The following is a 26,266-nucleotide window of genomic DNA, read 5'->3' as shown; positions in this document are numbered from 1 at the left end:
ATCTTGAACCTCAAGGTTCAGGGTTCAAGGTTTAAGGTTTAAGATTCAAGTTTAAGGTTTGAGGCTCGGGATTCAAGGTAAAATAATTACCAAAATTATGTGTTAATGATATAGGAAAATTGAAAAAATTACTATTTTTTTAAATTGGTTGCACAAAAAATAAAAAAATTAATTAATGGAAAAAAACAAAATGATTAAAACTTGTAAAAGAAGAATAGATTTTTGTTTATAATTTAAAAATTAATTATTTTAAGTAATTTAATTAAAATTTGAAAAGATATTAGATACAAATGAATATATAATAATAATAATAATTGTTATCTTTAAAATTAAGTTACATACACTATTTTATTGGTGTCTAAAAACTATACTTTTTAAGATAATTCTAATTTAATTTCTTCCCTTTCAGAAATACATAAATGTTTCTACAATTACTTGTAGATGGAACTCACGTCAAATAAATAATAAAAAAATTTCAAAATATATATAACATTCCAATAGTTACAAATAAAAAGCTATAAATAATTAAATTCTTTCACTACTTATAGTAATGAATTATATATCTTAAATTTAAAAGTTATGGCGCTTAATTATTAACAAATAGTCATAATTATTCAAGTAGGTATCTGTTAAATAATTATATTTATTACTAGAGATATCTATTTATTTGGGTAATTATGTCTTTATGAAGAGACATTAATTTATATGATAGATAAAAAAAATAGAAGCAAAGTTTTTTTTTTCTATTATCCCACCATCTTTTATATTCCTAGATTGTTTTATAAAAATTTAGTACAAATTTTTTTTACAGAAATTGATATCCTTGTTATACTTGGCTCAATGGACCTTTCGTCAATACAAAACGTAGACAGTTATTAAATTTCATTGTATCCTTAAAATTTATTTGTTCATAACTATTTTGTACACTATAATATATAAGTGAGAACGAATAAAATATTTAAAAAATGACATTGATACACCAATTAAAATTTCTATTAATTTCTCTTAAGTTTATCTAATCCCTCGACAAAAAATAAATTGGTGAGGAATTAATAATAGAGTTATGGGATTTGCAAATAATAATGCTGATAAATATCTTCAGATAATAGTGACTGCACAGTGATCGCAATAAAACCCAATTATATATTGGCTAGTTGGCGTGATTAGCAATTTATATGCACGTTCATCGAGGGTAGCTTTGGGGTGAACTTGAAAGCTTATCTAGTTAAAAACATCGAAAAGCGGGAGGAAAGCAAGACTATGAGCGACTAGTAATCAGCTTCTGCACTGACTGCAAGCTCGTGTTGCGGCGTATTAAACTCCATGCTTCATTGTGGTCTAATTCAGGGTTTCTAGGAATGTTGTAGGTGACATTAGTTCATGATATTTGCTCGATGAAAAATTATATGTGTTTCAACGCATTTAAACTTTCATAAATGATGATTGATTGTCAAAAGTCAAATCTTGAGCTATTATTGTGTTTTGTCACCAACATATTCATTTTAATTATAGTCGGCTTTTAAAAGCAAAAGAAAGGAAGATTAGGCCAAGAATGCCTTGTCGCCTAACAGAAGGTAAAACAATAAACAATCACCGCAAAAAAAGACAATATCAATAAAGCAGTTAAAGGAGGAAGTCGAAAGAAGGAACGCAATAAACATTTAATTTAATCCAAAAAAGACGATATGGGAAACCCACCTTTTGATTTCTCTATAAGTAATTAAACATCTCTACAATCTATATTCATTTCATCAACATCAATTCTCAGTTTTATCGCTTCTTGTTCAAAGACATGGCAAGATTAGGCTTTTTCGTACTAGTTTTCTCCTTCGTGTTTTACATGGCTTGTATAGCTGCATCTGCTTCTACGACAACTTTAACCCCAAGAGAGTACATCGTTGCATCCTGCAAAGCCACAAGGTATCCTGCGTTATGCGTTGAATGCCTGTCTGGTTATGCCAACGCGATTCGAAAAAATGAGCAACACCTGGCTCAAACTGCCTTATCAGTCAGCCTATCCAGGGCTCAATCAGCAGCAGCTTACGTTGCCAAGATGACTCATGTGAGGGGCATCAAGCCTAGAGAGCGTCAAGCAGTGAAAGACTGTATAGAGAACATGGGTGATACAGTGGACCGACTTAGCCAATCAGTGAAGGAGCTCAGCCATATGGGACGAGCTGGAGGTGAGGGTTTCATGTTGCACATGAGCAACGTGCAGACATGGGTCAGCGCTGCACTTACCGATGAGAATACTTGCCTTGATGGCTTCGCAGGCAGAGTCATGGATGGAAACATCAAAGTTGCAGTGAGGCGCAGGGTTGTCCATGTCGCTCAAGTTACTAGCAATGCTCTTGCATTAGTGAATCGCTTTGCTGCAAGACACCGAGCTGCTATACCTACTGAAAAGCCTTAGTTTCAAGTTTCAACCTTAAAAACTCTCTGGTTTTTGTAAAAAGAACTGCTCTGTTTTCCCAAAGTAAGGGCTATACCTGTCAGGATTTTGTCTAAAAGGATCTAGGGGCTGCTTGAATTACATGTAACTATATCATATAATGAACCCAAGTGTGTGCTAATGAGACCGCCTTGTATGATAGTGAAGTGAATAATATGCTACTTCTGGTTCAGTAACGAATCAGATCATTTTATGCCAAGATTCGCATAATCAAGAATTGTTTTTATTTGTAAAATTAACAGGTTGTGGATCTGAAAGTGAACTTATGAAAGATAATTCCAAATTATTGCAAATGGAGCCGATTGTGACAGTTTAAAGTTTCGGTTTGAGACAGAGCATAAGTACTTACTGTCCCTAAAACGTACGTATTTCCAGTGGTTTTGCTTGTCTTGCATGTGAGTTCAAAATAGCCGACGACTTGGATCTTCTCAAGTTTGGTCAATCAATAATCGACATTATAGCAGAAAAAAACACGGTGAAAGAAAGGACAAATTTGAGCTCTGAATCATGTGTATTGAATATCTGTGAAATCTACCATTATTTAAATCTGCACCTACTCCTCAACTTTGGATTATAATAATAAAATATGCAGAAAAGGAAAAGAAAATAAAAACAAAGAAGATATCATGAATGCATATGTCTCCTCTTTAATAAAGTGGAGTAGAGAAGCTTATCTCTTTCTGTAAAGACAATCAAATGCAGTCTTATTATGAAAGGGTCAGTCTCTGAATCTTCCAAAGGAAATCTTTAAGACTGAGACTGGCAATTAGAAATTCATGAAATAGATAAAGAGATTACTACAAGTCCCCACAAAGTGAAATGCGACCATGTGAAAGAACCAATTTTGCATAGGAAAAGTAAATGGAACTGATGATCTGATCAGACCACAAGGATGTATATATAATGTGCCTTAATGTTTCTTTAAATCTAGTTTGTGCTTTAAATTTCTCTTTAATAAAGATCTCGTACTGATTTAACATTGAAAATCTTTCTTCTACTTATACTGTTTTGTTATTACTGTGGTCAGTCTTTATCTTGCAATGCAAGGGAAAAACATCATTAAGGAGGGCCTCAGCTTACTTTGAATGGGTGGCCACTAGGTTCTACAAAAATCCCAGATTCTTATCCCCAGCATCAATCTTCATTTTCTTTTTTCTTTTTTTTTTTGAGAAAATTAAAGACGAAAATGAAAATCAATTAGGATTTGGGTTGGCACAGATTTGTTTGACTAGACACTAGGGTTTAGATTGGGTACTCCCTCATTTACCTAACTCCTCTCCCTTGCCTAAATTTGCATAATTCATAAAGCTCCTAGATTTGCATCTGCCAATTGTTTTTTTTTTAATATGAGATAAATTTGTTTTTTTATTTTTTTCTTTAAAAATTCTAATTATTTTTGTTAAAATTTACCAACACCTCTTTTTGTTAAACCAAGATATTTTTCTTCATTAAGATACATCAACACTAATTCTTTTAAAGTTTGTGTTTATCTCTTTTAATAAATTATCTTGAAAGTTCAAACTTGAATTCTTTTCTTTAAAGTACAAAGTATTTTATCACTGCACCTCATATTTGTTAATTATTTTATTTTATTTTTCCTAATTTTACATTAGTCAAGTCAATTTAAATTAAAATTTTTGAAGTAATCAAATTGATGAGTGTTATTTTTTCAAACAAATTTAATTTGAAATTTTATCGAATCTAATAGAATGAAAATAAATTTGAGTCAAACGAAAAAAAAATGTAGAGTGAAATTGTATTAATTTATTTTAATTAAAGTAATATTCAATTATACGAGTCTTATATAAAATTTACCTCACTTTAAAATTATATATCACTAAAAATTTACTAACATAATAACCGTACTCCGGCATGCGTGCATCGAGATTATGAATCAACACTATTTGTATTTAAATATTTGTGGCTTTACTTCAAGTGTGACATGTCAATTGTAATATTTTTAGTGTTACAATGGAACACCTGAGTATTCTAAGGATGGAACCCAATGGATTGCCAAATTGGTAAAATTGTTTATTAATTTAATTACAATTTAAGCAATTACTAATATAATCGAGGCAGAAATTATTAATGCAAGTTCAAATAAAATAAGATTTGAGCTATATCTAAATTAACAAATAAAAATACCAAACTTTCTTTTTTTTTACTAGAAACAATATAGATGGATTGAAATGAAGGTTGAATGAGTTATGAATTACTAAGCTAATATGTAACACCCTTAGCCCACATCCATCATCAGAACAAGGTTACAAGATGTTACCGAAGTTTATGGAATAATTACACAAAAATTCCATTATTTACTTATATTCACATCAAAGCTGTCCACTCGAGTCATAGTCACTGACTATTTCACTAATTTTAATCATGCTTGTGTGGAAACCTTTATCTCTTTATATCTAGAGCTACGGAACTCTAAATTAAGATCCGCTAATTTTCCCTGAAACTAAACTCATGTATCTTCCTACCATAAAATTTTTAGAATTTTTGGTTTAGCCAATAAGTACAGTTTATTTTTTAAATTCTCCCTTATTTCACAGCTCGACAGTTCTGACCACTCTTCACTAAAAATTATTTATCTCTCTGTACAAAATTCAAATAATGTTATTGATTGTTTCTCTTAAAAAATACTCATTAAGGAATCTAACCATATAAATTATGTTCCATAATTATTTTTGTACAATTTTTAATGATTTTTACAAGTCAGAACAGGGGAGCTCGAAATCACTCTAAACTTGTCTCACAAAATTTCAAATATCTCCTTATATGAATGTCTTTTGCTTACACCGTTTCTTCTATGTGAAACTAGATTCAATAGGATTTAATTTCATATCTTATTCCACCTCTAATTCGATTTTCATAATTTATGGTGAATTTTCAAATTCGAACTACTGTTACTAACCAAAAACTATTTTAGTACAAAATATTGTTAACTAGTTTATAACATCTTTACTTCAGTTCATTTAAACTCTATACATGCCATATAAATCTTTAAACATAAAACAAAAGCTACCGGAATTGATCTGGATAGTGTGCCTTATTGTGTTGATCCGATCTACCAACTTCACTTCAATTCAATCTACATATAAATATCAAACACACACAAGTAAGCTTATTGAAGCTTAGTGAGTTCATAGGTTTAAAAGTAATGCTTACCAAACATAATATTTCCAAACAATAACAAAACGTTTACTAAAATTTCCTGCCATTCACAGCCACTATTATAATACTTCAAATAATTGAGCTCAACATTAACAACTACGCAATCTCCTTCATTTGTTCACTTCTCTTGTGTTACTTATTATCAAATTAGGAAATGGCTTACGAAATTGAGTACGTCGTTGTTTAGTGCCACGATTCATAACTCAATATGGTTTTTCTCATTGAAATACCATACCTACATTTTACAACACGGTATGGGAAATGCCATACCTACGTTTCTTAACTCATTATAGATTTGATAATACCATACCTACGTTTCACAACTCAGTATGGATGATACCATACCTACGTTTCACACTTTTCCATGGATCAACCATGGTCTTATCCGTCAATTCATCACATGTCACGATACGAACGTACTCAATCCTGCATTTTTCCTAATTTGAATTTCCACATTTATTCTTTCATTAACATAATTTTCACAATCCCAAAACAAACTCATATTTAATAACACATTATATCATTCAATAATTCAGACATAAACATGTAAATTCAACCATATGAACTTACCCGGCTAATTTGTAAAAGATATTGGAATTTAGGGACAATTTCACAACTTTTTCTTTTCCTCGTTCTTCTTTGGATTTTTGATCTATAATATAAAACATTTCCACTCATTAGCATTTATTTCATTTCTATTTCACTTCACAATTTATGCTCTTTAACTTTCAAAATTGCATTTTTACCCCAAAATTTACAGTTTTTATAATTTAGTCCCTGCTCAATTCACCCATCAATTGAACTAATTTTTCTCAATTAACACTTTATTTTATCATTATAAACTATTTCAAAACCTTTGATATTCTGAATTTCAACACCAACCTCTAATTCACAACTTTTTCACAGTTAGGTCCTAAATACCTTTTTCTATCAAAATCACTTAATAAAACCACCTTAATATGAAATTAGAACTTAAATTTCATAATAATTTATCATAAAATTCTCTTACTCAGCCAGGGTAACTTCAAATTTCACCCACCAAATCAAAAACTAATGAATTCTATAAATGGACCTAATTGTAAAAGTCATGAAAACATAAAAATTATCAAGAAAAAGTAAGAATTAAACTCACATGATGTAAAAATAAAATATGAAAAACAAGTTTTATCCAGTCCTTCTATGGCGTTTTGGCTGAGAAAATATGAAGAGATCTCTAGATTTTTTCAATTTTGTCCTTGTTTTATATGTTAAAATTGTAAAATTTCCAATTTTGCCCTTATTTCCCTTATTTTTCAGCTGATTTTCTTGCCCTTGCCGTCCAGCCTATTCACTTTTAGGCTTAATTTCCCTTTAAATCCTCTTTCTTTTAACACTTGAGCTATTTAATCCTTCTAGCAATTGTTACAATTTAGTCTTTTTTATTTAATTGACTACCCAAACGTTAAAATTTCTCAACCAAACTTTAATACTAACTTAATGACACTCCATAAATATTTATAAAAATATTTATGGCTCGATTTTCAAATTCGAGATCTCGATACCTCATTTTTGACCTGTTTAACCTAATAAATTCTTTTAATTCACCAAATTCACCAATTCACAAATTCTTCTAAATTATTACTTGACTCATAAATATTAAATTACTATCTTGTTCAATCTTACTTGTCGGATTTAGCGATCTCAAATCACCATTTCCGACACCACTAAAAATTAGGTCATTACATAATAAACCGATGATGATTATATTGTTTGCTACTCTTAGCTAGGAATCCCTTTTCGATCTCATACGAGACTAAAAGATATCATCTAAGCTCTCCTCTCGGTCTAACTATTTTGCACAAGTGTATCAAATTCCTACATGATAGAGTCTCCTCTTGGTCTCGTTTATCTAAATCTTCCATTAGAGGCATCAATTCTAGTGTAATATGCAATTTAATACACTTGAACAAACAACCAATAAGGAATAGTTAATAACTTAAATTTAATTCACTCATCAATCAACCAATAAAACAATTTAGCACATGATTAAACTTAAATTCCACACAAGCATTTTAACAAACACATGGTCGGTATAAAATATAAAAGATAAAGGTTTAGAAAATTCTCATTAATAGATTAACATTTGATGAAGCGCAAGCTTTTAATACATCTCCATCCATAATGTTTCTAGCAAAAATGAAGAAACAAAAATACTACAACAAAAAAAAAATGAAATGAAATGAAAACCTAAACTTTAAAAACGGTGCGATGCATTTAGCTTACTTTTTGTCTCACGCTACAATATCTAATCTCATTGCTACCATTGTTTTTACACTAATAGAAGGTAAACGCATTGCACATCCAAACCCACCTTAAGAAATGTAAAAACTAAAGAACAACTGTTCAACCAACAAAATCCATCTTCAAAAGCTTGTGAAGTAGTATTTATAGTCTATTAACATTTAACCTAACATTGACTATTATGCTTTTAAATGAAAAAAGACTTAAACTTGTTTAGACACAAAATTGCCCCTACAATTTTTCACTCATCAGGCAACAATATCGCAACACCCAATGGTTGGTGTCGTGACATCACTAGAGTTAGTCTCAATTTATTCACTTCAACACCTTCAGGGATATCACGACTTCGAAGGCTCGGTACGCAATGTTGGCTTGGTGTCACGATCTCCATCCCTCGTTATCACGATTCCCACGACAGTAAGCTCCATGTTGATTTTTTGTTGAATTTTTGCATCCTCAAATTGAAAAGTCTGGGTGTTGTGACTTCCATGGAACCAGTGTCACGATACTCACTCTAAATGATGTTTTCCTCAAGGTTAGGTCATTATTATCTCTCTACACCAACTCAATCACATCGTTAAGTTTCTCATGGCACCGTTTGGCCAATTTGAGTCTCAAAAGGGACAAAACTAAGCAAAAACGTTTATTAAGGTTTGAAATTAAAAATTAATAAAAACATATAAAAGATACTTAAATTACTTGAGGATAAGGTCATCGAGTGTGTTAGAGAACTTAATTTGACATATCAAATTACAATAGATCATATAACTATTTCAATTAAATTAATATTTAATTTTCATTTTAATTTTAAAAAATATTGTAAAACCTTAAAACCTTAAAAACTTTTCTTTCTTTTTTTCCTCCAAGTCATTTGCTCTTTCTCTTTTGTTTTGGGAGCTAACTGACACCCACCTCTCTTTATTTTTTTGCTCCTCATTCACTCCATGGTTTTTTTTTTCTCTCTTTTCAGTTTGAAGATTTATTTTGTGGGTATCTTTGTTATTTTCACAAATTATGATGGACAGATAACAATGCATATTGTTACTGACACTCCACTAGCCACTAGTATTTTCATTTGAAAAGTGAGTGGCTCTTCGTTTGTTTCTTAATATGTTTATGTTTTGAGAGTATTTTAAAATAATAAATGATTTCACGAGTCAGTTTGGACTCGTATTATCTTAATTTTTATATTTTTTTGTTTGTTTTCCATTGTTTAATAAGACTTCACATTTAGAAATTATTGTCTGCTCTTGTAGCACTTTTTTTAATCTTTCTTTTGCAAGTAATTTTAGGAATGATTTTGTTATCATCCTCTCCAGTTTGGTGGATGCTCAATTCTTTTGCCTATTGTTACCCGCTTTGGACTATCCCGAGTTGATTTCTTTATTATATTAAGTGCTTGCAATCACTCCAAAAATGTCGTGCTTGAGTTGTAACAGAGCCAATTATCAACACGCCATAATGTTCATTTGATGTTGAGGTGAAACTTTTATTGTATTGATGGAACTTGTCCTTCAGCTCTTATGATGAGTATTTGTTTTGTTTTTTCTTTCAATTTGTATGGCTTCATTTATGGAATGAATTAATAAATTTCTCTTTTAAAAAATTACCAAAAATTGACTTTTGATATTTTCATGCATAAAATTCACTTGATTTTGTTATTAATTCTAGTAACATATTTGTACATGATTTTCACTGCCCATGCGACATCAAGGTAGTTAAAAGATTTTTAAAGGGTCCAGAGCTTAAGACCAACGGAACTGCAGCCATGATAGATTAGAGCGCAGATATAAGTGATTCAGTGCAGGAGTTGCGAAACATATATCAGATATAGGTGAACACAGCATTGGAGTAAGAGGAGGCATGGATGAATCAAAAAGATGGTGAAGCATGGCCATGGAGTCTGATCAATTCACCAAACAATGTTTCATTTGTTTTACAATTTTCATTTCATGTTCTGACCCAAGTTAATTTTCCATCAATCTTTGAAACACGATGACCCTGTTGTGACATTAGCAGTTAAAATAAGGCCAACCAGAGACCCAACGAGTAACCTAATGCCCATGGGAAGAACCTAGGCCTAGTCTTTTAAGTATTTTGGGCCTTTTATATCTTTATCTTTTCTAAAGAAACTCGAATACAACTCAGCAAAGGTCCCTAATAAAAAGAAAAGAATTTGGAACATTGGGTTAGAAGTAAATAATTTGGCGAATTTACAACTATATTTTTTTTACATAATATTAAAAATTGCTTATAGCCTTTTTCTAATTTATGAATAAAAATAATAATGCGTTCAGCGCATCCAAATTTATATTTTCTTGCATTAACAACAATACTTTATCAATCAAATTAAATCTCAATCAATAACTTACCAACTATACTTAGACTTGATGATAATGTCGGATTTCAATATTTTCTATACAATGTCCATGCATTCCTTAATGTGACAATACACGGCCAATTACTTTTTTTGTGAAATTATATAATAATTAAATTTTCGTATTAATTTTTGAAATTAAATTTTTATAATTTTTATGTAATTTAATATCTTAATTTTTATAAATCTATATTAAAATACTCACATGAATTTTTAAGAATTAATAACATTATTAAATCTGGTTCATTAAGATTTTCTTTTTGCTAGATGTTTAGTGAGTTATTTTTTAAAATTTTAAAATCTCACATTAACAAATTCATTAGAAGAATTTTAACATTATTAACAATTAGATTTAATTTTGTAAATCCGAAAATAGAGAAACTAAAATTTTAAAACAAAAAGTATAAACTAAATTTCAAATGTACAAAAAGTATGTACACTCGAAACATATTTTAACTTTTAAATTCTTAATCTATAATTTAACCAAATAATAATAATTAACCCAATAGGAATAGATCATTTAAAACCCTGAAATTATAAATTTCATACAATAAGATCTATTTGATACCCAGCCAAAGATAGGAGTCATGGATTGTTTGATATCACCAATATTTTGGGGTAGAACAACAGCCGATGAAAATCTTCACTAATCTCCCCTGCAATCATTGATTTAAAGTGCCTGCCCATTACCTTCCATATGTGTCTTAATTGTTATCGTGAACCGTATTAGTTAGTATATCTTTTTGCCTTGCCTTTGATTTCTTGAGTAATTTAATGGTACTGTTTTGGGTGATTGAAACTTGGGGATATTTTGTAGCAGAATATGCAGGCCATTGACGACATTATTGTCGTTCTAAGCATTAGGATGTTGTGAATGCACGTTCATTCTCTTTCGCACATAGGAAAATCACAATCCTTTTTTATTTAAAATATCCTGCAGTTTTGAGAAGTTGATGTCTTCATCATCTGTCATCGAGTTATTTTAAATTGTATTTTTCAATAAATTATGATTTAATGAGCACAGTTTTGTGAAATAATGTAGAGCTAGCCGACCTTTAAATCGGTTTGACTCTATAACACACATGTCCAGCTTGTTTCTCCCTGAATCATGGATGAAAAAGTATGGCTAAATAAACTAACTAAGTCGTAGGTAACAAGAATATTCTAAGGGAAGGTGATGAGTATTGATATTCAATCCTCTTTAATTTTTTACATTATTTTTTCTATAAATTAAGACGTTCATCTAAAAGAGCATTTTAAGTTTCTTTCAGCTTATACCAAGCGAAAATGGCAGCCACTGGTTCTTACTTCTCAATAATTGCTCTCATCATCCTCATTCAGCTCGCAACGAACCTGAATTCATGTTCAGCTGCGACACCGATCCGTCACAGTGGAAGGAACACTCGGTTTATTAGAACCTCTTGCCGTACTACCCTTCAACCTAGCCTGTGTTTCGTTACCTTCTCTCGATATGCGACCAGAATCCGAGGTAGCCCTAGGTTGTTAGCCACCACAGCCCTCTCCTTGGCATTCAACACCACTCGTTTCGCTACGAAATCAATGATAACCCTCTCCAAACGCCACGGGTTGAAGCGCAGAGAGGCGGCGGCGTTGCGTGTTTGTGTGGAAGAACTAGGGGACTCTATCGATGAGCTGAAAGACTCAATCGGGAAACTAAGTCGGCATGGAGCTGGAGGCAGCACTTTCCTGTTAAGAGTAATGCAGTTGTAACTGCATGCAAAAAGTAGCTAGTTTGTTAAAAGCTGGTGTTAGTTAAATAGCAGTTACTTTGCTTACGTCAGTTAGACTTCACTTGTATAAATGCATGCACGTATCAATTTTGAAAGCAATGAAAAACAATAATTCTCTTCTTGATCTTTTATTTCTTTCTGTGTTAGTTTCTATTTGCTTTAACATGGTATCAGATTAAGGCTTCTCCTGGGTTAGCTTTCTCGTCTATCCGCTGTGCTACTCTTTTGTTTTTGTTGTCATGGATTGTGCTGCGGCTGATGGTGTAGTCGACAATAGGTTATTTTCTACAAAGAAGATTAGTATTCTTCTTGATGATAATACCTATTTGCTGTGGAGGCAACAGGTTCTCTTGGCACTAAAAGCGCATAAGCTTCAAGGGTTCTTGGACTCACAGCAAACTCCTGTCCAGTTTATTGCAGGTGACAATGGTGGTCTTCGGGAAAATCCAGAATTTGAGCGGTATGAACAGCAAGACAGTGCGCTTGCATCGTGGTTGCTATCTTCGATTAATCCAACTGTTCTTCCTCATCTCATTGGTATGGACACCAGTGCTAAAATCTGGGATGCTATTATTGCTTTATATGGTACGCAAACAACCTCCAAATTAATGTTTCATCGAAGATCTTTGCACTCCCAACGCAAAGGTGACTTGAGTATGAAAGAGTTCTTGATGAAGGTTAAGAGTTGTTGTGATGCTTTGGCTAGTTATGGTGAAGTTATCAGTGAGCGCGAGCATGTTACAGCAATCTTGAATGGTCTTTCTGCTGAATATGAATCTGTAATTTCTATTGTTGCAGCAAGTCAAGTTCCTTACACAGTTCAAGGAGTCACGTCCATGCTTCTTGATACTGAAAATCGGCAACAGGTTGTGATCTCTGATGTTTCTAGCTCAGCCAACATGGTGTCTCATCAGAATTCAGAAACAACTATTGTTGACAATAGTTCCGTACCTGCTTACAAATCATCAACTAGTTCTCGGGGCCGTGGTCGAGGGCGTTTCTCTGGCTCAAAGATTCAATGTCAGCTATGTGGAAAGCCTGGGCATCTAGTCGACCGCTGCTACCATCGGTTTGACTCCACTTACAAAAGTAGTAACTATCGGCCTCCTCCTCAAGCAAACGTTTGTATGGTCAACTCCAGTCCCACTACAATACCGTGGTCATCACCTCCTCAACAAAATATGCAGTGGTTTCCACCAGGTTGGTGTTTTCCAATTCCCTCTCCATCTACCTGGCCTAACCCGTGTGTTGGTAGCCCATCTCAACAGGTCAGCATGCCTTCCTCTGGCGTAGCACAATCTCAGGCTTATGTGGCTACTCCTGAAACAGTGGCTGATAACTCCTGGTACCCAGACTCAGGTGCCACACATCATCTTACAAATTCAATTACTTCTCTTAGTGACAGTGACTCACACAAAGGACCAGGTAAAGTGTTTGTTGGCAATGGTTCTGCTCTTCCTGTTCTGTCTACAGGGCAGTCATCACTAATTACTCGATCTCGACCATTGTATATGAGATCCTTGTTGCTTGTGCCTAGTATTACTAAAAATCTTTTATCTGTGTCAAAGTTTGCTAAAGATAACAGGGTGATGTTTGAGTTTTTTCCCACTCAGTGTCAGGTTCGTGATTTGCAGACTAGAGAGGTTCTCCTGAAGGGTTCTGTGCATCATGGCTTGTACAGACTTCATCTCAACAAACTTCCTCAAAGTGGACTGTCTTCAAAACATGCTCAATGTCTTACAGTTAGCAAAATGCTCCCTTTAAATGTTTGGCACTCTCGGCTAGGGCACCCCTGTCGTGCTATTCTTACAAAAGCTCTTTCACATTGTAATATTCAGTTTACTGATAATAAAAAGCTTGTTGAGTGTGTTGCTTGTCATATGGGTAAAGAGCATAAACTCCCTTTTTCCAAGTCAACTACAACATACAGCTCTCCTTTACAGTTGATCGTTGCTGATGTTTGGGGGCCAGCTCCAATTGTCTCTAATGGTTTTCGTTACTACGTTGCCTTCACTGATGCCTATTCTCGTTATACATGGCTTTACTTCTTGAAGAGCAAGTCAGAGGTTGCTACTGTTTTTCCTCAGTTCCATCGTCAAGCTGAACGAGTTCTTGGAGCAAAGCTACATGTTTTACAAACGGATGGGGGTGGAGAGTTTCAGGCATTAAAGCCCTATCTAGCTCAGCAAGGGATTGTCCAGCGTCTCTCTTGTCCATACACTTCTGCACAGAATGGCCTTGTTGAGCGCAAACACAGACAGGTGGTTGAAACAGGTCTGTCCATGCTTGCTCATGCTACCATGGCTTTAAAATTTTGGAATGAAGCTTTTTGCAGCGCAGTCTTCCTGATCAACAGGTTACCCTCTCAGCCTTTGGGAAATATATCACCTTATGAGAAGCTATTTAAAACAAAGCCAGACTATGCATTCCTTCGAATTTTTGGTTGCCTGTGCTTCCCAAATCTTAGACCATTTAACAAAGTCAAACTCCAGTTTCGGTCTTCACCCTGTGTGTTCCTAGGTTACTCATCATTGCATAAAGGCTACAAATGCCAGGACACAACTGGAAAAATCTATGTAACACGTCATGTCACATTTTATGAGCACATTTTCCCATATAAAGTTTTTTCGCCATCACTTGTCTCGTCTAACCCAGTGTCTCAGTCTAGTGCAAAACTTCTGGTCCTACCTCTCAAACAAATATCTCATGCTACCCCACCTACCACCACTTCTTTTCATAATCAACCTACACCACCTAGTCCCTCACCTACATCACCTCTTTCCTTGTCTGACCATCAAGCTGTACAACAACAACCTAACCCCACTATTTCACCGAATTCACTTTCACCTCATACGTTAACACCTATCACCCCTACGTCAGCCACCTCATCAATGTCACCTACACCTCAAACATTACAAGCTTCTCATTCAAATTCCCTCAACATACATCCCATGGTTACCAGAAGCAAAGTTGGAACTTTCAAACCAAAGGTTTTTATGAGTACAGTCCAATGCTCTTCAGCAGAGGTTCCTTCTGATATTCACACTGCAATGACATCTCCAGACTGGCAAACAGCTGTTCGTGATGAATTACAGGCATTGACTCGTAATAACACTTGGACACTCTGCTCACTACCAAGTAATCGGAAGGCAGTCGGATGCAAGTGGCTGTTTAAGATAAAGAAAAAGGCTGATGGATCAGTGGACAGATACAAAGCTCGGCTGGTAGCAAAAGGCTTCTCTCAACATGCAGGATTTGATTTCCGTGACACGTTTAGTCCGGTGGTTCAAGCCTCCACTATTCGCACGGTTCTTGCTCTTGCTGTTATAAATGGGTGGTCGTTAAGGCAAGTTGACATTAATAATGCCTTTCTCAATGGAGAACTGACTGAAGAGTTGTACATGGAGCAACCCCCTGGTTTTGAAGTATGTGATTCCTCGGGTCAGAAGCTCGTTTGTAAGTTGCACAAAGCTCTCTATGGTCTGCGACAAGCACCCCGTGCATGGTTCCAAACTCTTAAACAGTACCTTGTTGATCAGCTTGGTTTTCAAGCATCCAAGGCTGACTCCTCCTTGTTTATTCGTGAATCTGATGGAAAGAAACTTCTGCTCATGGTCTATGTTGATGACATTGTTCTCACAGGTAGTTCTGATCAAGAAATGGCAGATGTCATACTTCACCTTCATAGCAAATTTGCTCTCAAGGATATGGGAGAGCTCAATTTCTTTCTGGGAATTGATGTTCAGCACACTAAACAGGGAATTCTACTCAGTCAGAAGAAGTATATTGTTGACTTACTTAAAAAACTGGGCTAGTCGAGGCCACCCCCACACCAACACCTATGGTAAGCAATCCAAAGTTAGCCGCTTCAGTTGATAGTCCTCCATTGGTAGATGTTCACTTGTACAGAAGTGTTGTAGGGATGCTACAATATGTGTGTATAACACGGCCGGATCTGTCGTTTAGTGTCAATAAACTCAGCCAGTTCATGAATGCTCCAAGAGAAGCTCATTGGAAAGCACTAAAACGGGTTCTGAGATACCTAGCTGGTACCATAGATCATGGTTTGTTTCTAACACCCAGTCAACTCAAACTAGTATGCTACTCTGATGCAGACTGGGCATCATCCATTGAGGATCGACGGTCAACCTCCGGGTATGTTGTGTTCTTAGGCTCAAATCCTGTTGCTTGGTGTTCAAAGAAGCAGCCAGTTGTGTCAAGATCTTCTGCTGAAGCAGAATATCGTAGTCTCGCAAATTGCGTTTCTGAGCTCTTATGGCTTCAACAATTGTTGGCTGAAATAGGCATTTTTCCATCCAAAGTGTCAGTTGTGTGGTGCGACAATTCCTCTGCAGTCTCTGTGGCTGAGAATCCCACGCATCATGCTAGAATGAAGCATGTTGAAATCGATCACCATTTTGTCAGGGAAAAAATCCTTGCAGGTCACTTACAAGTCAATTTTGTGCCATCTGATCAACAAATTGCAGATGTTCTAACTAAACCAATTACTCCTAAGATGTTTTCTACGTTTCGATATGCTCTTAGGGTCTTGTCGCCTGATGAACTTAAAAATCAGAAATCGACTGACTAGGGGAATGTTAAGAGTAATGCAGTTGTAACTGCATGCAAAAAGTAGCTAGTTTGTTAAAAGCTGGTGTTAGTTAAATAGCAGTTACTTTGCTTACGTCAGTTAGACTTCACTTGTATAAATGCATGCACGTATCAATTTTGAAAGCAATGAAAAACAATAATTCTCTTCTTGATCTTTTATTTCTTTCTGTGTTAGTTTCTATTTGCTTTAACATTTCCGACGTCAAATGAGTGATATACAGACATGGGTGAGTGCAGCTTTGACTGATGATGATACCTGCATGGATGGCTTGTCTGGGAAAACCATTAACCGTAAATTCAGAAGTAGAGTGAGAAGACGAGTAGTGAAGGTTGCTTATTTGACGAGCATTTCTTTGGCTTTCGTCAACCGCTATGCTGCCACTCATAAATGATATTGCGCATTGAGTGAGGTTTTTCGCATTTACAGTATGTATTGATTTACCTTTTTTTGCAAATTAATGTGCCCAATGCTTTTGCTTTTGGAATATTATTCATTGGAAGAAATTGATGCTTGAGCTAAATTTGCAATATCAGAGTGTTGTTTTCTTACTGTTGTTCGTTTAAATTTTTTGTACCACTTTCGAAGATTAATAAGATTTATCATTTATTCAAAAAAAAATGTGATTATTTTAATATTTTAATAGTTTTGTCAACAAAATCTTTAGGTATTGAGATTTTGAGATTCTATTTTGTTAAATTATGTTCGGATTCTCCATTTAGATTTTATTTTACTTTCAGTCTAAATTTATCCTAATTTAGATTTATATATATTAGTGATTATAATTATCCTAATTTAAATTGTAAATTTTACCCGGAATGTTTCGTGGTTTTTTCATTTCAGCCTTTTAACGTTTTCTTTTTGGTTGCAATCTCACTCATAACATTACAAAAATTTTCAAATAAGGTCAAATTTGATGTAGGTCATTCTTTTTTGCTGATGTGGCATGACACATCAACTAATATCTCCACTGACATGGCATGACACATTATCACTAATGTGATTTTTTATAATTTTTTTACAAATTAGAAATTTTATTTAAAAATATATTATTTAAAAAAATTATTAAATGAAAATATGACTTGATTCATTATTTAATTTCTGAAGTATGCTCATTTTGGTACCTAAATTTTTTTTATCCCAATTTGGTACCTAAAGTATTAATTTTCTCTTTTTTTTAATCCATTTTGTAACCAACATTAGAAAAGAACTGTTAGATAACATTGGTCAATGAAAAGCATCATGTGACATGTTTTAGACAATGAAAAACTGTCATGTGGCAATTAAGTTTATTTATAATTAAAATATTAAATTAAAATTAAAATAGAAAATTATAATATTAAAAAAGTTTAAAAATATTTTTTATAAAATTCTAAAATATATAATTATAAATAAAATAATATATATTGAAAAATGTTATAAAATTAAAAAAGGAATTTAAATTTCATGTAATTCCAAAAAAAAACTGTAATTTAAATTTTTTTAGAATTTTATAATTTTATAAAAAAATATTTTAAAACTTTTTAATATATTTTTTACAATTTTAATAATTTTGTAATAATTTCAACTAATTTCTTTGCAATTAACGTGTTTTTTTTATAAATTTTATTTTTCTAGATTTTTTAAATAATTTATATTTTTTTCTAAAATTTATATATATTTTTCTGATATTTTTATGTATTTATTTCTAATTTTTATACTTTTAATGTATATATGCATTTAATAAAAGAAAATATTTATTTTTTTTCATAAAGACATCATCCGATTGCGCTTTTTGATTGGTTATAAGTTTTTTTTTTAATGTCTATTAGAAAATGGACTAAAAAATATAGGAATAAATTATATTAGGATTATCTTAAAAAAGCATAGTTTTTAGGCACAAATGAAATAGTGTCACATCATTAAATTTTAAATATAACAAAGTATTATTATACACTCATCTATATCTACTATCTTCTCCAACTTAATTTAACTTTAATGAAATTACTTAAAATAATTAATATTTTAAATTATAAACAAACATATTTTTTTCTTTTACAATTTTTAATCATTTTATATTTTTCCAGAAGTTAATATTTTTTTTCCTTTTTTTGATTTTAAGTTTTCTATTTCATATTATATATTTTTTAAAGTAAAAATTATATTGCTTTGAAACTTAGAATTGTATAAATTTTAAAGTTTCTTATGTTATTTAATTTTTTTTATGTTAATTACTTATTTTTTCTTTTTAAAAAAGAAAAATAGAGTGGAGGGTAGGTTGAATATGAATAGGTGTATAATAATAATTTCATGTTTTTAAATTTTGATAATATGACGAAGTTTTATTAGTACTTAAAAATTTTTTTAGGATCATTCTAATATAAGTTATTCGCAAAAAAATATAAGAGAAACATAATTTTAGTACCAAATTGTGAAGTAAGTATAATTTAAATACCAAATTGAAATAAAAAAAATTAGATGTCAAAGTGAAAAAACAAATATACTTTAAAAGCCAAATTGTGAATTAAGCCTAAAATTATTAATATATATTTTTAAAAAAATTATATTTTTTATTTAATTTAATAATAATATATCACATTATCATTTATTTGAATGCATTGACAACAAATATTATACTTTAATATTTTACATCATCTATTACAAATTTGTTTTTCTTTCAACCCTATCAAATAAAATAACTTCTCATCACGTACAAAATCCAATTTGTCTCAATCCGATTTTAACCCCAAAATATTGGCTTCATTTGCTACCTTTCTTTTATCAAGCTGTTTTTGTTGGAACCACAGTCATGACTCGTGAGCTCCTTCTTTTTTCTCCTTCCTATAAATTATGTCCTCTCTCTTCCCAAACATTTATCAATCTTTCAAGCTTTTCTCCAGAAAAAGAAAAATTAAAGAAATCAAAATGGCAGTTAGTCCACACTTTTCACTGGCAGCTATTTTCACCTTATTTCTCTTTACAACTAACCCAAACTACTGTCAAGCATATAGAAAAGTTCTCAGCTCTGACACAAATACAGAGTTCATCAAAACTTCCTGTGCTGCCACCACCTACCCTGACCTCTGTTTCGCCTCCTTTTCTAGCTACGCAACCGAAATCCAAGCCGATCCCAAAATATTAGCTACCAAGTCCCTCAATTTGACACTTAACACCACGCTCTCGGCTTCCCAAAACCTGACGGAGCTCTGCAAAACGCAGGGCATAAAGCCTACTGAGGCTGCGCCTCTTCACGATTGCGTGGAAGAAATAAGTGACTCGGTCGATGAACTAACAAAGTCTATTCCTGAAATGGAAGAGATTGAAGGCAAAAGCTTTGCTTTCAGAATGAGTGATATCCAAACATGGGTTAGTGCAGCTTTGACCGATGAAGATACTTGCATGGATGGTTTCTCCGAGACTACAATGGATGGTAATGTCAAAGCCTCCGTCAGGATTGTAATCGTGAAAGTTGCACAGTTGACAAGCATTTCCTTGGCTTTTATCAACCAGTATGCCCGCACCAAGAAGTGATCTGTTATTTCAAAAGCATGTACTTGTACAATTCATTTCCTATGCAAATTGTATTTCAGCTTTTTTTCTTTTTTCTGATTTGTTTTACTTATCGATTAGCTGTTGGCACATAATTAAATTAACCTTGCACAAATAAATTATGAAAAGTTAGAAGAGTGAAGAGACTTGAATATGAAAAGTGAAAAAACTTGAATATGAATAGTGAAGAGACTTGAAGATGAAAAGTTAAGAGACTTGAATATGAAAAGATACACACATGCATGAATAGTCACAACTCCTAGCATATAGTGATATAGATGAATAGTCACTTACAACTCCTATATAAAGAGTTGTATCTGATGAAGAATTATTAACTTTGTGTGCTTGAAATAAAAGATTATTTGAAAGAATTTTTTCATACAAAATTTATTTCTCTTCTCCATTATATTCTTTATCATTTTCTTTGTTTTATTTCTCCAAATATTAATCATTCAACTACAAATTGGTATCAGAGCCTTGTTCGATCGAAATGAACAATTCTATTCCTCTTTCTTCCGTTCCCCAATTAACCAAAGAAAATTATGGCAAATGGAGTATCCAAATGAAGGCTCTTCTTGGATCTCTAGAAGTTTGGGAGATTGTTGAAAAATGTTATAATGAAGTTGAGGCTGAAGAGGAGGAAGGATTAACACAAGTTCAAAAAGAGAGTCTAAGAAAATCAAGGAAGAAAAATCAGCAAGCCTTATTTTGGATATATCAAGGAGTTCAATCATATGAAGCGGCTTGGGAAAAAATAGCTTGTGCCACCACGGCAAAACAAGCATGGGAATTTTTACAAAATTCATTCAAAGGAGATGAAAAGGTGAAAAGAGTTCGGTTGCAAACTCTTCGAGGAGAGTTTGAAAGATTGCAAAAAACAGAGTCAGAATCAGTTTCTGATTACTGTTCACGGGTTTTGTCCATAGTCAATCAATTAAAAAGAAATGGTGAAACTATGGATGATATTCGTGGTGTTGAGAAAATCCTCCGTTCTTTAGATTCCAGATTTGACTACATTGTGGTTGCCATTGAAGAATCAAAGGACTTGAGTACCATGACTATTGATGAACTCACAGGTTCGTTGCAAGCCCATGAAGAAAGATTAAACAAGAAGAAAAAGGAAGTAGATCTAGATCAAGCACTCCAGTCAAAGTTGTCTCTAAATGAGAATAAGGGAGATTTTAAAAATCAAAGAGGGAGAGATCGTGGTCGTGGAAGAGGAAGAAATTTTAGAGGAAGAGGCTCAAATGCTCGTGAAAGAGGTGAAGATGTAAGCATGGAGAATGGATGGAAAGAAGCCAACCAAAGTTAAAATTTTATAGGATCACAAAGAGGACGTGGACGTGGAAATCAAAGAGGAAGAGGTCGTGGCTATTTTGAATGTTATAATTGTCGCAAACCTGGTCATTTGGCAAGTGAATGCTGGTACAAAAAAGAAGAGAAAAATGAAGCTAATATAGTACAAAATAATCAAGAGCAAAAGCAAGAAACTTTGTTGCTCGTATCTCATGGAGGAGAGATTGATGATGTCTGGTACATAGACAGTGGTGCTAGCAAGCATATGACAGGTAACAAAAATTTATTTTCGAAGTTCTTTGAATCTGATTGTGGAGAAGTAAAAGTAGGAGATGGCAAAGCTTACAAAGTTAGCGGTGTTGGTGAGTTGGAGTTCAAAACAAAGCAAGGAAGGGTAGAGAAAATGTCTGAAGTTTATTTTGTTCCTGGTCTTAAAAATAATCTGCTTAGTGTTGGGCATCTCTTGAAGAAGGGGTATGATATTCATTTCCGAGACATGGCTTGCTATTTATCAAAGAAAAATCAAGTTGTTGCTAGAGTTGGAGTGGCATCAAATAATCTTTTCTCTCTTACCCTTCAAAATCAGAATATGTCTTATTTTATTGGTGCTCATAAAGGAATTTCAAAGTTATGGCATGATAGATATGGACATTTAACTATGGAAATTTGGAGATGCTTTCAAGGAAGATGATGGTTAGAGGTTTACCAAAAATCGATCGGCTTGATGATGTTTGTGAAGCATGTCAACTTGGAAAGCAATACAAAATTGCTTTTCCTTCTCAATCCTCGTGGAAAGCAAGAAGACCATTGCAACTTATTCACTCAAATCTTTGTGGTCCAATGACAGTTTCATCTTTAGGAGGTAATCGTTACTTTATCTCTTTCATTGATGATTACTCAAGAAAGTTATGGGTGTATTGTGTCAAAGAAAAATCAGAGGCTTTTCAGAGATTCAAAGATTTCAAGGCAGAAGTGGAGAACTTTACTGGGTTGAAAATTAACACCTTTCGGTCTGATATCGTGTATGCTGTTAGCTTGGTAAGTAGATTCATGGAGAAACCTTACTCCAATCACTGGAAGGCTGCCAAGAGAATATTGAGATATGTAAAGGGAACCATTGATTATGGAATTTTCTATAAAGCTAATACATTAGTTGATCTCATTGGTTATACGGATAGTGATTTAGCAGGAAGCATTGATGATAGCAGAAGCACTTCTGGTTATGTTTTTCACCTTGGTAGTGGTGCAGTTTCATAGAGTTCAAAGAAACAATCAATTGTGGCGCTTTCGACTACAGAAGCTGAATATATCGCTGCATCTTATGCAGGATGTCAATTGATTTGGTTACGTGGAATTTTGGAAAGTCTTAAGCAGAAGCAAAGCAAGTCAACAATTTTGTTTTGTGACAATAGTTCTACTATTTCGGTCACAAAAGATCCAGTTCTTCATAGAATGACAAAACACATTCGCATTCGATATCTCTTCTTGAGGGAACTAGTGAATAATGGTGATGTTCAAGTTGAATATTGCAAGACGGAAGATCAGATGGCTGATATCTTCACAAAGCCTCTAAGTGGACAAGTCTTCAAGAAAAATGTTGAAAGGTTGGGAGTTCAAAGCAAGTTTAATTTAAGGGAGGCATTGTTGGCACATAATTAAATTAACCTTGCACAAATAAATTATGAAAAGTTAGAAGAGTGAAGAGACTTGAATATGAAAAGTGAAAAAACTTGAATATGAATAGTGAAGAGACTTGAAGATGAAAAGTTAAGAGGCTTGAATATGAAAAGATACACACATGCATGAATAGTCACAACTCCTAGCATATAGTGATATAGATGAATAGTCACTTACAACTCCTATATAAAGAGTTGTATGTGATGAAGAATTATTAACTTTGTGTGCTTGAAATAAAAGATTATTTGAAAGAATTTTTTCATACAAAATTTATTTCTCTTCTCCATTATATTCTTTATCATTTTCTTTGTTTTATTTCTCCAAATATTAATCATTCAACTACATTAGCAAGGCTTGCAATAATAAGAATGAAAATACAAAGAAAAAGGGCGTTGCTAGTTGCTGCATGCAACTATTTCCACTTTGTTGAGCTTGTGGGTTGTTTAGAAATTGAAGGCAAAATGTTGTGTGGATAATTATGAATGTACGCGCTAAATACAGAGTGCCCATGGTTCATCGCTTTCACTTTTTCTAGCAGGGCATAGCCAGGGTGGTGAGCGGGTCGTGTCCCTCTTAATTAAATGGTACAATTACAATTTCAATATTTTCCTAATTTTAATAATTTAATTTAATCTTTATTAGTCTTTTCATTGAAAATTCCAATTTTGAAAAATAATTTTTTAATTTAAACCTTTTAAAACAAAATTTTTAGCTCAATCTCTGAAAATTACTCCCTATAAAATCCCTCTTGTTTTACTATAAATATGGCCCGGCTGAAAAAGACAAGTGGGTAAGAGATCATGTGCAAGTCTCTTCTAATAAAATGATAGATAGCAAAACAAATTCTATCGAATAAGGGTTTGGAATTGGAGAATGAAGCTGAACCTTGTCTCCCCAATCCAGGGTCCTACTTATCACAAAAAGGAAAGCCCAAAACAACATGCTTCCCAGGGAAACCGTGACACTTTTTGTCACCTTAGGGCTTAAAGGGCAATGGTTATCACATCTGTCTTGTATTTATTAATTCACATACATGAAACTATACACCACGTGAACATTGAGAGGCTACCAACAATTCATGGGACACTTAACACGAACATTGATTACCGACTTCTTCATCCCTGTTTATGTATCATAATTGTGCTATAATATAAGTTAATAATTTATAATATAAAAATTTTATCATATTTATAATATATTCATATTAAAAAAATATTTGCCACACTCAAATTTTAAATTTAATATTCAATTCCAAATATATAAATTTTTATTATTTATTGTGATTGTTGATTTTGTCGAACAACAAAGTCAAATCATAATTGTAACCGTGTTTTAGTGGGGACCAATCGTTCAAAAGAGATCATGGCCGATAATGATCACATTTGGCTGGAACGAAATATTAGCCATTCATTTTTATGTAGAAAAATAAAAGTATAATGCGCTATTTATCCGTAAACGTTTATATTTTTCTCAATTTTAATCTTATCTTTCTCTTCAGTTAAATTTGAATTTTATCTTCTTAAAAATAATCGAATTTGATCATTAAATTGCTATTTTTTAACAAATTGAGATTATTTATAAATTTTAAGATTTTTTTTTACTTACGACTAAATCAATATAATATATAAAAATTAAGAGTAAAATTTGTTATTATACCGATTTTTTAACTGTTGCATCACCCTTTTGTCGAAGGTTAAACAGCACTTAACGAAAATGTACCAAAAATATGATCTCAATTAGTTGGGTGACCAAAAACTAAGTGATTTATAGTGAATTTATCTATTCTTAAAATTAAAACTCGAGTCATCCAAACTTCACTCAAACAAAATATAATTATTATATTCGAGACTAGACACCAAGTCTAAATGGCTTTACCACACATCTTCTCGAAACAACGTGATTATTTGTTATTGAGGATGTTACAAACCCATTATTTACTTCTTTCATACTCTTACCATACCAGTTGCTTTTTAACTCAACTACCATTGTCTTAGTCCAAAAAGGTTTACACCAAATTACATAAAAATTTGTTGGTTTTTTAATTGTGTTGTTTTCCATACTTGTTACAACAACCTTGCAACTAAATTCAGACAATATTTCATAAATAATGTATTAAATATTTATTTCATTTAAAAAATTATAAATTATCACATTAACGAAATTAACAAAAATTAGTAATGCCAATAGCTAGGAGGAGTAGGAGAACTATGAGAAGGATTCAGTCCTCCCGATACTTTTCTCTTTATGATGATATTATATACGGAAGGTGGAATAGGAAATTTATGAAGAGGATTCGATCCTTTTTGTGTTTCTCTTTTCACGATGACATCATTAATGGCAATAGGGTTGAGATGAGAATTGTCAAGAGGATTTGGCTCTCTTAGCGTCTCTCTTTTTATGATGATATCATTAATGACAGTAGGACTAAGAGGAGAATCATGAAGAGGATTGGTCCTCCTGATATTTTAGCTAAAAAATTAGTATGAATTATGTACTAAAACACATATAAATATTTTAAATATATACTCTATTAAATCATAATTAAATTTAACATTATATATGCATCTAATTCTTTAAATTATATTAAAAAAACTGAAATCTAAAATTTCCAATTAATATTATAGATGTTTTTGGAAAGATATTTAGTAATTAGTTTTTAATATAAATACACTCGTGTTATATTTGATTAATTATTGTATTGGTGAGTCTCATTGAATTTAATGTAATATGAATGTCTTAATTATACTCTCTAATTCTTATGGTGTTGTTGAGAATTTGAATAATTATGTAGGTAGTTTCAAACAATTACTCTTAAATCTAATTACATTATGAATTTTCAAAAAAACTCTTACTTGATTTAAATTTAAGAATTTATTTTTATATATTTTTTTATAAAAATGTAATTATATTTTATTTTATTAATCTTATTTAGAGTGAAATTCTATTCACGAGAGATAATTTTTCATATCTTTTGGGCTACTAAATTTTAACTAAATTATATATTATTTATTGTTAATTATTTATATTAATTTTAACTAAATTGTGATTCAAACTAAAATTATTTTTGAAAAAAGTGAACACCTAACCAATAGTCTACAACTTAGGGTTCAATTTTAACT

At 32.5% G+C, this 26,266-nt stretch overlaps 3 protein-coding genes across 3 annotated transcripts; all 3 read left to right on the top strand.

Moving 5' to 3' along the window:
* Nucleotides 1-1,648: 1,648 nt before the first annotated feature.
* LOC107940838 (21 kDa protein) lies at nt 1,649-2,651 on the top strand. Its single transcript, XM_016874298.2, has one exon. The coding sequence runs from the start codon at nt 1,793-1,795 to the stop codon at nt 2,411-2,413; it is 621 nt and encodes a 206-aa protein (XP_016729787.2). The 5' UTR covers nt 1,649-1,792; the 3' UTR covers nt 2,414-2,651.
* An 8,922-nt stretch (nt 2,652-11,573) lies between these two features.
* On the top strand, nt 11,574-12,017 carry LOC107940839 (pectinesterase inhibitor 4). The gene has a single exon (XM_016874300.1). It carries the CDS (start codon nt 11,574-11,576, stop codon nt 12,015-12,017), a length of 444 nt encoding a protein of 147 aa, XP_016729789.1.
* Nucleotides 12,018-19,353: 7,336 nt separating this feature from the next.
* Nucleotides 19,354-20,224, top strand: LOC107944491 (21 kDa protein). The gene has a single exon (XM_016878313.2). It carries the CDS (start codon nt 19,476-19,478, stop codon nt 20,154-20,156), a length of 681 nt encoding a protein of 226 aa, XP_016733802.1. The 5' UTR covers nt 19,354-19,475; the 3' UTR covers nt 20,157-20,224.
* Nucleotides 20,225-26,266: the final 6,042 nt, after the last annotated feature.

This window comes from Gossypium hirsutum, chromosome A12 (genome assembly GCF_007990345.1).
Source record: "Gossypium hirsutum isolate 1008001.06 chromosome A12, Gossypium_hirsutum_v2.1, whole genome shotgun sequence".
NCBI classification, from domain to species: Eukaryota; Viridiplantae; Streptophyta; class Magnoliopsida; order Malvales; family Malvaceae; genus Gossypium; species Gossypium hirsutum.
This window is presented reverse-complemented; position numbering and strand designations above follow the sequence as displayed.